Source organism: Ips typographus, linkage group LG1 (assembly GCF_016097725.1).
Source record: "Ips typographus isolate SLU linkage group LG1, UJ_Ityp_2.0, whole genome shotgun sequence".
NCBI classification, from domain to species: domain Eukaryota; kingdom Metazoa; phylum Arthropoda; class Insecta; order Coleoptera; family Curculionidae; genus Ips; species Ips typographus.
Window position 1 is genome coordinate 6,801,453 of NC_138422.1, and position 12,431 is coordinate 6,813,883.

Below are 12,431 nucleotides of genomic sequence, written 5' to 3' on the forward strand. Positions count from 1 at the left end.
GCGTTTAAATGTCATATATTAGGTTTTTTGACATTATGGTGCAAATATATAACTATAATACACACACACTGTGTGTACTTTTTTTTTGTCATACGAGATTTTTACGAGCGTCATGAGCTGCATTTGATTATTTTTTAGTTAAATTGTAAAAGAATTATTGATTTTTATCGAGATAGGTATAATTTATAATCGCTCGTAGAAAAAACCTACTTGTGGAAAGCATCTTTTCCACACTCGACTGATTGACTGCGTGCGGAAAAGTATTGCTTGCTTTCCGCACTTGTTAGGAAAATATCTATTTCCTACGCTCTTTTATCATGTCTGAAGTAGCACTTTTCCACACAAGCGCAGTAACGTATTTTTTCTACTCCTACAGGGATATATTGGTTAATTTTTAAAAGTTTAGAGAACAAATAAGTAAGTAATTGCCACTAGCTGAACAGATATGCAATCAGAATCGAATCCTAACTCTGACAAATTAAATAAACCAATCAAAGGCAATTTCCAGCGTGGGTAATGAAATACACCACTTACAGCTTTTTAAGTTGAAATTGAAAGTAGATACTTTTGCGGACATTTCATAAAACTGAAAATATTTTTTTTAGATTCTTTGGTCCTACTTCTACAATCAAAATGTATAAGCCCTGTGATGATTTCGCCAAGAAAGCCAATAGACACTCCTATTAGTTAGACACATATAAAATGAAATACTAATTTTGAACACACAATAATATGATTTGTGTAACTAACTGCATTTTTTTTTGTTTTCTAGGTATTGCTCAGTCCTGGGTTAGTCTATGAAAAAGGGCATCATCAGAAATATTGCTGTTTTATATTTTTAATTTGATTTAGTTTGTTAAATAAATAATTTGCTCATCAATGTGTACACAATTTGTAACATAGCTGATGTATTGTTTGATTGTAAATATAGTACTTATTTATTTTTAATTAAATGCTTATTTTGATAATAAAAAAAAGTGATCAAATATAATGTGATGTAGTTGGTTATTTTTTCCGTCCTTTTATCAGAGCTTTACATATTTTATTTCTTTTTTTTTATCATCTTTTTGTTTTATTTCAATTTTCGAATAACTAAGATAATTTTTCTTCTTATTACAATCAATCGAATCAATTATTTTAAGAAGTTTAGATTCAGTTCTAGATCATTTATAAAGTTTTGTATAAGCAGAACAGTTCTATAGTTTTGACACATTCTATAGTTTTATTTACCGAATACTTGTATTAAATAGAATGGAATACAAGGAAAGTGTTTATTGGCTAAAGCCAACCGTTGCGAGTTATCCTACCTAAGGAAGTGTAAAACATGGAAGAATTTTTAGGCAGATGTAATCAGTTACAAGGAAAGTGTTTATTGGGCAATTCCGCGAAAAGGAAAAGGTTGAATTGAAAATTTCCACAATTTACGACCCATTTATATTACACATATAAATACCATGTACCTACTATCATTTCTAGGGACAAATTAAAAGAAAACATTAAAAAAAAAACTGAAATACTCTATACAGCTGTTCCTCTCTCCAGATTCTGTTTAATCTCTGCAGTATGTTCTCCATAAAACCTCTCCAGTTTCTTATTAAACTTAGCATTTCTTTCATTAATGTAGTCAATATCAGCATCGTCATTGTGGATTCTCCTTCTAGAGTATTTATTTCTTTTGCTAATTTGATCCTCAACACTCTTTACTAAATTGTCTATAGCTTCTGGTCGGTCTTCGTGAAGTCCGTGGACAATTGTGTTGGGTCCTGCGTAAAAAGCTTCCCCATATTTTTCTTTTTGTTCCTCGTATTTTTCCATGTCTTTGGGTGCCATGCTTTTAACCAACCTTTAACAAAGAAAGAGGATGGCTTGATTAATAAATTGAATTATTGATTTTATGTAGTGAATCTCACAAAAAAGTAAAAATAATACCTTCTTTGAAATTATACAATGTGATTGTAAATGAGACTTAATCACTATACCTACTAACAAAAATGTCTGTCATATTGATCAAAAGCTGTAATTAAACTCATTTGAAATGTCAAAATGGTTATTTCAACAATTAGCTTGCAAAAAATTCTATTTAATGTAACTAACCAAATTTTCAGACACCAGCTTAGCAAGTTGCACCAAGAAGGTGAGCTACATTAAACATAAGTTCCCAATCATGTTCCTTTTTGTAATTCATCTGTCTAAGGACTGGTACTTTTACCTCCAGATACATTTTTTGTAGGATATTTTCTTTACAAATTACAGAACTGACTAATAGTCTGATTTCAGAGTTTCTATAGAAATTAATAAAATTATCCTTGGAATAAAATCATTCTGAAGTGGAAGTAAAGCCTTAAGTGGTAAGATGAACAAATAAACTGTAGATTTGAGATAGTATCACACTTTTTACAAAAGGAGACTTTGTAGCAAAATTTTAACAACAGTTTTATGTCCAAAAATAAGCTTAATTTGTAATGGAAAGTAAAACAATTGTTAATGCAAAGCAAAAACTATGACTGTAAAAATTGATAAAGGTAACTCAATTTTTTTTTTAATTCAGAGAATATTACTTTTCTTCATAGGTGGTTCTTAATCAATGTGTCAATTAACAAGAATTACTTAATTTTTTTTAAATAAATCATACATAATCTTAAATCTTGCTATTTAGTAATCAAGTCTTAAGTTAGAAATTGGGGCAGTGCTCTTGTAGGAAAGTTGTTTGTTGGTTTTTAATGTAAAAATCATGTCATAAATTAAACTAGTCAAACATCTATGGTTCAAAGTAAGGTAGTATTACCAGCACAATCAACCACACAACTGCACAAAAATTACAATCAATATTTGGTACAGGTACTGAGGGTACCAAGGAGGAAACCACAGTACTGCAGCCTACCTGTTCAAACATGGCACATGATCTACTCAACCAACTCCACTTGCAGCTTTTTTACAGCACTGTAGCTCCCTCAATATTCCCAGTAAAATTCACTTACCTGTTGTACTGTCTAAAGGTAGCTGCTTCAAAATCAGAAAACCCTTGATCTGGATTCTTTTTCTTCTTCTTACGTTCCAGCCTCTCAGCTTCCAGTGCTGTAACATTAAGCAGCTTCTGTCGGTCATAGTCCTCTCCACATTTGGCTGCTTCCTCTCGCTCCTTCTGATCATTTAAAATCCATTCAGCTTTTCGTTTACGGGCCTCCCAGTTTGGGGGCATTTTGTTCCTGGCGTCTTCAGCCACCACTTCATGATGATTATGAGTTCTGGCTTCATTTCTCATGCGATGGAGCTCCCGCAGACGTTTCATACGTTCAGCTTGTTGCTCCGCAAATGACTTTTTTGTATCCACTGCCGAACTCATGGCGTTGCTTTGTGAGTTACCGAAAATTGACTGGGACTAAGTGACTAAGATTGAAATATGAAAAATAGGTCACCCTGACAAACAGTTCACAGTTGTGAAACAAACAGTAAAATCAAGAAACAAGAAATGATAATTGAAAACAAATAATAATTTGACATTGACAATATTGACATGACAGATGACATCTCATATTGGTTTTTCCAGTAGAGATGGGTCAGAGAAGGGGGGAAGGGAATTTCCCAACAAACCTTTTTTTGTGTGAGACAGAAGACCCAATAAACAAAGAAAAAATGAGTAACTCGTCTCAACAAACATATAGAACATATCTGTTAATCTTTTAATACAATTTTTATGCCATTTGAGCTTCAGAGTAGAATAAAAATTAAAACGGCTTGCCATATTTTTCAACATTTTTAACGCTATTTACATTAAGCGCAATATAAATCGATATTCAAGCACAGCTAAGAATTTGTGAAAAGTTACTTTACGTCATTACTTTATCCGTCAGAAACCGGGACACAATCTGTCAAGTGTCAAATAGAATAAAAAAATTAATTAATCAAAAACTAAAACAATAATATCAAAAATTGAAATGATTGTTTTGGATTGGAATTATATCAACTATACAACAATATAGTAAATATACAAATGCAGTTGTAATTACTATTTGACATAATAGTGGTAGGTAGTAGTGATGATAATTAGATAATTACTAATCTAATCAGTTTTTGAGTTGTTTGAAAAGTTGCTATAAATAAACACTCTCCAAATACATTTTAAAGTAATTATTTCTAGATAGTGATTCAAGATGAGCGTTGATCTTAGCAGATTTTGCCTGGCTCAGTGGTACGGCAAAGGAGAAGGACATCAATGTAATTACTGTAAAAAAGAATCTTCTAAAACTGGAAGTGTTTCTTATGGTAAGTTATTAAGTAGTAATTTTAATGTCTCACTCATCTATAACTTTCAATGTCATCTAATAATTTTCCAACTTTTGGTTATTTGCTGTAGAAAAGTTTCGATTTTTATCAGAATAGAAAGTTTATAGGTATTAAGGGTCATGTCTGAAAACAAAGGACTGTTGCCATTTAATGCTGCTTTCCTTCTCTTGTCAATCAACTATTACATTAGTTACATTCTCAGAGCAGAGTCCACACACCCACAATAAGAGACATATTTTGGAGTGAGTGTTTACCAAGGTGTTTACAGTGTCTGTTTCATTTTAACTCATTTTGACAAAACAAGACAGCCTATGTTACTACAGCTTAAAACTCAGATTAACTTCTTGGTAAAAATATATGTCTTCTGTGTTTTCTTATGAAATAGAATATAATTCCAAATAATTTATTCTTGTTGAGGAATCACACAGTTACTGTGATGTATAAAAAAAACTTAGGGTTACCTCACCTGCATCAGTTAACATTATTTTCAATTTAAAAGGTCAAAACATTAAGATGAGCTAACTTAACAGTAACAGTACAATCTCAACTAGGCTTTTACTTCAAATAATGTATGTACCTACTTTTCATTTGAGTAAAAAGGAAAAACTGTTTGTTGTTGAAATGTGCCTGACTGATTTTTCCTAAAATTATAAAAGGACTAGTTTTCTAGTTATGATAGGAAAAGCATTAAAAAATGTATAGCTTAGTAGCCAGGGCTATTCTGACATCTTCCCAAGCAATATGCCAATATCAAATTTTCCCTATAATTAAATGGATATGCATGTCTGTCTTCATGAGCAAGAAACAGGTTTCCTGGAGTTTTTCCTTACAAAGGGCAAGTTCTCAGTTGAGTCTCAGTTGTTGTGATAATATTACAAGAACTTATTCTCAATCTCTCAATTTGGTTGACTTGATTGAAGGAATTATCAAAGAATTCTGTTTAATTCTGCTTAAGATGCATGGATGTATGAAAAAATAAACCTTTCATATTGTTTAATCAATAAGGTCGACTTTTTCTAAAGTTCTAAAATGGAACAATCAGCAAATAGATCCAAATAAGAGTTGCACAATAACAAATAGCCACACATCAATCATTATTGGAGGTAGGTTTTAACAAAAAATGTTCGGTGACAAGAACCAAGAACAGAAACCACTGAAAAATCAAAAGTGTATGTGATGGTTATTATTGGTCAAAACTATTTATAAGAAATAGAGATGGAAAATTGTCAGAAATGTATTTTTGGAGAAAATGCCAAGAGAATTTAAGGAAAGAAAAGGCTAATAATAAATGCACATCAATAGCAACAATTCAGGCAGTGGAATTTGGACTATTTGGAAATTATAAAGTGCCAAGTAAATGTGTTTCTTGAAAGACTGTAAGTAGTTTTTACAGTTCCATATAGAGCCAAATTTGACAGTTAATTTCTTACGTCATGGACTGCTGTCTTACAGGTTGAAATCCATTCGCCATTGACCTGAAACTATAAAATTAGAAATAGTTATGTTTAAAGCTTTATGGAGCCAAATTTGACAGTTGGATCATTAAGAATACCTTGCTTGAGCCACGTGACAACGTAGTAAAATTGATCATTATGTAACTCTAAGGAAGTTATGTATTACTATTACCTAGATCATTACCATGCTAGTCTTAGATATACCAAATTCCCATACATGCATCACTACTACCACCACTAATTTGGCCCACCTGTATATTTGAGTGTGTTTGCTTCAACTTTTCTGTTGTAATTATAAATTTAGTTTTGTTAAGTTTATGGGTTCAAAATGAGGTTACTTGGAGGAGAGGGATACATGTATAATCAAACTTTTTCTTTCATATCTAAAAAACGTTTTCTCCAAATTTCGGGTTTTTTCAAATATCTTTGGAAGTAGTCGGAGTTTTACGGCTTAAAAATGCGCAATTTTATCGACTTCGTAATTCTCATGGTTTCCAATGACGAGACTCGTAAAACAGACACCCTGTATTACTATGAGTTAGTTTGTATTGAAATGAAAACTTCATATATTGATCTACCCTATTCAAATTTCTTTAAAGGAATGCACACAGAAGAACTGTCAGTAGAGGTCTATAAAGATTTAATTGATCGAGGATGGAGACGATCTGGCAAATATTGTTACAAGCCAATCATGGACGAAATTTGCTGTCCCCAATACCCTATCAGGTAAAGTTATTATTATTACTGATGTTTTCAGGTTTTTGGGAGTTGGGTCGGAACTTGAAATCAAACATCATCATTCCGTGTTAGTGTCACTTAAATTAAACACATTTAGTGACATACATGGGATTTTCTATTTTTTTAATACATAACACTGAAAAATAACATTAAAACTTCTTCTTATATACATGCAGTGTGAGTTAAAATGTATATAAAATTAGTCGGAAGACGTCCGTTGTAAATACTGCCTGTACGCAGTTTTGTAAACTGTATTAACACATAATACAAAAACTGCCTTATTTTAGATGTGACGCAGTCAACTTCACTATGAATAAATCTCATAAAAGAATTATTAAAAAATTTAACAAATTTATAAATGATGGTGTACTGAGCAAAAATGATATACAACATTCAGAAGGAGTGGACAATAATATTTCTTGTATGCCAGGTATTATAACTGTCAGGGAACTATTTTTGATTACTCATTCTAATTGAAATTTTTCTAGAATTTGAGAAGCATAGTGCAATTAGTTTAAATCTTTCAAGTGAAAAAGATATTACAACTAGTGATGTGACCTTTACGGACTGTAGTCATAAAAGTGTGGATATTGAACAGCCCAAGTGTCAAGAGAGTAATTTAGAGTCTAATATTAAAAATAATTCTTCTGATAACAAAGGGGTTAGGGTGTTAAATAAAAACAATTATAACCAGGGTGTTGGGGCTGACCCAAGTAAACCTCCTTGTAAGAAAGCTAAGTTACTACGGTTAGAAAGGAAAACTGAGAAATTGTTAAAGAAAGGGGAAGATATTTCAACGACATCCAATCAACCTAGTAATCAACAGAAAAGTTTAAATCAGTTTTTAGAAGAAATCCCTACAACTTCAAAACACAAGCTAAAGGTAAGCTTAATTTTTAGTTTATATATGTTGTATCTAAACAGCTGACCAAATCAACTGCATAATTAAGCGCATACACGGCAATTTTTTGAATTTGCACTGGCAAGAGTATTGTAGTCAGATGTAATAGTATTTTTTTAAATCATTTATACCTAATAAAATAAGTAAAAGTGCATTTTTCTATAAATAAAAATTAAGATAAAAGGCATTTCAAATAAACAACAAGTCTTCTAACAGCAGTTGCAAGTAAAAAGTAATTTTGTGAAGTCAAATTTTTGTCATAAATAAAATAGGTAACCAAGTTTACTTTGATGTGCTTGAAGTTGTTCATGAGACAAACATGATTATTTCTTTTGTTCTATTAAAAATGCCGTTCCGGGTAAGTTTAGATTCATCAGTAGAAATAGTTTTTGAAAGAAATCCAGAATATACTTGATTCTGAATAATCAGAGCATCACAAATCCAAAACTTACACTTACTTCATTAGATTTCACCAGTTACTCTAAATTTTGTGAAACTCTACTAAATCCGAAATTGATTACGTTTTCGTGGATTCTATTAAACTTTCTTCTATCAATCGGCGTTAGATCTCTGCATAAGTTTTAAACAGTTCAAGAGGAAAAGTTTGAAACTGTAATAAATGTGACATATATGGGTTCTGTCAGAGCAGCTTAGTATAGATCACGATTTTGGACATTTTTGCTGTAAATTCTGAAATAACCTTAAAAAATAAGTTACCTACTAAAGTACTGGAGTACACCGCACACAGTTTTCGACCTACAACTCCTTTAAATGGCTCTTTAGGGCAAAATGCTTTGAAGCAATCTTTGATGCATTTTTAAGGAAAAAGTGCATGAATTGGAAAACATGTTTAAAGCAAAAATAGTTCAATCACTTTGTGGATTTGAAATTGAAAATCACTACTATATTGGCCAGTCAAATCATCCAAGATTTTACCAACCAATATGATGGCAGTTCATTATTTATTAAAGAATATGCTATTCTATACTGGTGGATGCTTTTTAGCAACAATTGAGTCAATGGAATTTATACTACTTATTGGGAAATTATAAAATGCCAAGTAGATGTGTTTTTTTGGAGAAACCACACTGTAAATAGTCTTTAGAGCTCCATGGAGCCAAATTTTACAGTAGTTTTGAAACTTCCACGTGGAAAATGTGTGTAGAGTAAAAATTTAAGTTTTTTCTGTTTGCAAATTTCATTTCCCGAATGTTGAATAACAAAGTATTCCACATATTATATGAATTTATTTATATCATCATGTTTCAAATTTCATGTTTTGATTGTGGTAAAAAGCAAACAGTTATTTACAACTGACATACAGGGTGATTCATGGTGATGGTATATTAGAAGTATCTACTGCAATTTGGAGTGTAGCCTAGGTTGGGTCCAAACTATCTTTCCAAAATATTTTGGACTTAACGGGGTTGCCAGATCAGTCGGAAAGAACACCAACTCCTGATTTTCAAATGGAACACCCTGTTTTTAATCTCATTTTTGAATTCCTCACAAGAAGGCTAGTATTTAATGTTAATACTTTCCTATTCCTATATTGCACCGTTTCTTAGATATTTTATAAAAATTGTGAATTTGTCAGCAAAACGATGGTCTAAACTTTAATTAAATTCTCAAGTCCTGAAAGGTTTGCCGATGTGACATTTTGTCCTCAGTTAGACAATACTACATGGTTGAAAAGCCCAGAGATAGAAAATGAAAAAAACCTACAGAGTGGTCAATATTTACCTTTTAGTTGGCCAGATAAAAAAACTGCAAAAACTGGTTTTTTTAAAAGGATCCATCGGTGTTTTATGGTTTGTAATAAAAGAACATTAAATTTAGAACAAATCCATGTATACATTTCCTATACCTAACTTTAACCGTTTCTGAGGTATTAACAGTTTTTTCCTTAAAGGGCGCCTTCAATCGTAATCCATACTAATCTGAATACGGACACCTGCTTGGTCCTAATGACTAGTTGTCGATTCCATAACTACAAAATGGTGTGACAGATATTTTTCAAATTCAACACTGGTTCAAACTTAGCATAAGCAGGTGTCCGTATTCAGATTAGTATGGAGTACGATTTTATACGGACTTTAAAGAAAAACTGTTGATAAGTCAGAAACGGTTGAAGTTAGGTATAGGAAGAGTATACATAGAATTGTTCTAAATTTAATGTTCTCTTATTACAAACCATAATACATTGGTGGTTGCATTTAAAAAAACGAACTTCTGGCAGCTTTCCTATCTATCCGACTTAAAGGTAAATATTGACCACCCTGTAGCTTTTTTCATTTTCAGTCTTTGAACTTTTGAGCCATGTGGTATTGTCTGACTGAGAACAAAAGGTCACATAAGCAAGCCTTTCAGAACTTGAGAATTTAATTAATGTTTAGACTACCGTTTCACTGACAAATTCACAATTTTTATGAAATATCTAAGGAACGGTGCAAGATAGGTATAGGGAAGTATTTACATTAATTACTAGCCTTCTTGCGAGGAATTCAAAAATGAGATTAGAAATAGGGTGTTATTAGTAGTATATACCATCAGTGTGAATCACCCTGTATACTTGGTAAATTACTGAGAATTTCCATCAAAGAAGAAATGTTCAAAATTCTGAAAACATTTTTTGTAAAAGAAAATGTATGTTTTTTTTTGTAAATTTTTGGAGGACAAAATCACCTTAGGCCATCTCTACTTCTATTATACCATCACCATGAATCCTCCTGTATATTTATTTATATATAACTTCTAATTTGTAAGTTACGAATCAAAGTTTAATTATGCAGTTGATTTAGTCACCTATAAACATAAATAGTTATTCTTTTCTGCAGCTCAAACTAGTTCCCAGTGACGAACTAGGACCAGAACCGAATGAAATTACCACAATCGAGTTTCAATTATATGAAAAGTATCAAAGAATAGTTCATAACGATCCGCCGGAAAATATCACTATTCGTCGGTTTATAAGGTTTCTGATTGCGTCACCACTTAAGGTAGTTAGATTTTAGTAAATTTTACTTTTTAAACAGGCAGAGTAAAAGAATAACTATTTATCCGGTTTATTAAAATTTTAAACTTATTTTGGAAGTAAAGTTTTTTTCGTACAGATAGTGATTGAGAAAATGGACAAAAACCATCGGACCTACCATGAGAGTGCGGAGTTATTTAAAATTTATCAAATGACAGTTCATAATGATCCACCATCGGAATGTGATTCCGACCAATTTTACCATTTTCTAGTCAGTACGCCGTTAAAGGTATTTTTTTACTCTGTCTTGTCCATATATTTAGTGTTAAAATTGTTATTTTTGGGCTCAGAATTGAAGTTTAAAGACTGAAGAAAGAGTTTTAATTTAAAATGTACACTGACAAAAATTGTTTTAAAAACATCTACTGGCGTAATTTAAGAAATCTCTCTAAAATTTAAATTTTAGCAGTTACTATCGGAATATCGATATTAAGTTCATACCAAATTTGTTTACGGTTTATCTTATTTTCTCTGTCAGCCTAAACCATTCCCAAATGGAATCGAAGGACCCGGCTATGGATCGTTTCATCAACAATACTGGTTAGACGATAAACTAATAGCTGTTGGTGTAATTGACATACTACCAGAGTGCCTTAGTTCAGTTTACTTTTTTTATGATCCAGACTATCGCAGTTTAACGCTTGGAACGTACGGTTCTCTTAGGTAAGTTACGAACGCGATTTTCACAAGACTCACTATAATGACCAGGACGTTTAATTGACAGAGAAGTCCAGCTAGTTCAACAATTTCAAGCCAAAATTCCGGATTTGCGCTATTATTACATGGGATTCTATATTCATGAATGTCCCAAAATGAGATACAAAGGACGGTTGCATCCTTCGTATTTGTTGTGTCCAGAGACGTACGTTTGGTGTCCTATCGAGAAATGTTTACCAAAATTAGATATAAATAAATATTCTAAGCTTAATGATAACAGTAATGATAGGGATTTGGATACTTGTAACGCAACTGATGTGGATAACATAAAGGTAGTTTCCAATCGCAGATTAATGCAGGTGAAGGATTATTTGCGATTGACTCAAGCTGAGCGGAGTGACTTTAAGGTTTTAGGAGCGAAGGTTGGAAAGAAATGTGTTCACAATTTTGTTTTTTGGATGAATTAATTATTTTTCCAAATTAGAAAGCTTATTTTTAGTCTTATGTATTTATTAACTCTACATTCAATATTTTAATTTAATTTTTTTGTGATTATGTGTTAAATATATTGTTATTAACCGTGTTTGTACAGGGTGTCCCAATAAGCCATGCACGCGGCTTTGTCTCGAAAACTATACGTAGTATGGCTACCAAACAAATTTTCTTAATAGTAAATATGGCCAAGGGAAAATGCTGGAAATAATTTCACTAAAATGAAAAATGTCCAAAAACTTTGAAAATTTAAATGGAAAGGTATAGTAAAAGTCTCATAAAAGTAATATCCCCTATTTTCTACGAAGAATTTTCCTATTTAACTTTTTTTCTATCTGTTCAAATAAAGTGGTGGGAGTAGTCCAAAGTTTGCTTTGAAAGAAATGAAATATCTCCAAAACGGCTAATCGTAGAGACTTCGTTTTTGCGGCATTTTAAAGAGCATTGTCTGTCCTGTAGTGTCCCAAAACAATGTTCCAATTTAGTTTTCGATAAAGGGTGTTTGTACAAAAATTGCACTTTCATCTTAGATATCTCGAAAAAATCAAATGCAATGGTATAGCTTCCTATTACTTATTCCATAAGCAATCAGATTATCTATCGTTGTGAATTCTTTGGTATAAATGCATTTTCCGTTCTACAGATGATTGATTTAGAAAAACTTTGATTGAGTTAAACTTAACGGCCTATGGTGGATCATCAGTGACACGTTTACAGAGAGACAAAAAAAAACCTCAATATTGAGTAATATTGTTATTCAAAATTCTCTGTTAAAAAACTGCGTCAACTTCTATATATAAGAAGTAAATAAAAAGATGTAAAGTTCGAGTTTTAATGAAAAAAACTAAACATCTGGCAACGTGGCGCGTTA

General features: G+C 31.8%; 3 protein-coding genes across 8 annotated transcripts in view; 2 read left to right on the forward strand and 1 right to left on the reverse strand.

Moving 5' to 3' along the window:
* Positions 1–991, forward strand: part of Tab2 (TAK1-associated binding protein 2) — a 41,548-nt gene extending 40,557 nt beyond the window's left edge. For both annotated transcript variants that reach the window (XM_081972618.1, XM_081972699.1), the window contains one exon: positions 773–991. In XM_081972618.1, the coding sequence (XP_081828744.1) occupies positions 773–801 (29 nt within the window). In that variant the 3' untranslated portion in view covers positions 802–991. The remainder of the gene's footprint in view (positions 1–772) is intronic.
* Positions 992–1,420: 429 nt separating this feature from the next.
* On the reverse strand, positions 1,421–3,498 carry LOC145740036 (pre-mRNA-splicing factor Syf2). The gene is made up of 2 exons (XM_081995359.1): positions 2,979–3,498; positions 1,421–1,843 (listed from the first exon to the last, which is right to left on the reverse strand). Exons 1-2 carry the CDS (start codon positions 3,341–3,343, stop codon positions 1,519–1,521), a joined length of 690 nt encoding a protein of 229 aa, XP_081851485.1. The 5' UTR covers positions 3,344–3,498; the 3' UTR covers positions 1,421–1,518.
* Positions 3,499–3,849: 351 nt separating this feature from the next.
* Ate1 (arginyltransferase 1) lies at positions 3,850–11,649 on the forward strand. Of its 5 annotated transcripts, XM_081995357.1 has the most exons (9): positions 3,850–4,024; positions 4,139–4,263; positions 6,338–6,464; positions 6,764–6,906; positions 6,965–7,359; positions 10,215–10,376; positions 10,491–10,640; positions 10,890–11,074; positions 11,136–11,649. In XM_081995357.1, exons 2-9 carry the CDS (start codon positions 4,152–4,154, stop codon positions 11,533–11,535), a joined length of 1,674 nt encoding a protein of 557 aa, XP_081851483.1. In that variant the 5' UTR covers positions 3,850–4,024; positions 4,139–4,151; the 3' UTR covers positions 11,536–11,649. The 5 variants fall into 5 exon arrangements, with proteins under 5 accessions (XP_081851483.1, XP_081851480.1, XP_081851481.1 ...); XM_081995354.1 differs by lacking the exon at positions 10,491–10,640 and having other exon boundaries at positions 3,850–4,028; XM_081995355.1 differs by lacking the exon at positions 10,491–10,640 and having other exon boundaries at positions 4,143–4,263.
* The last annotated feature ends 782 nt before the right edge of the window (positions 11,650–12,431 follow it).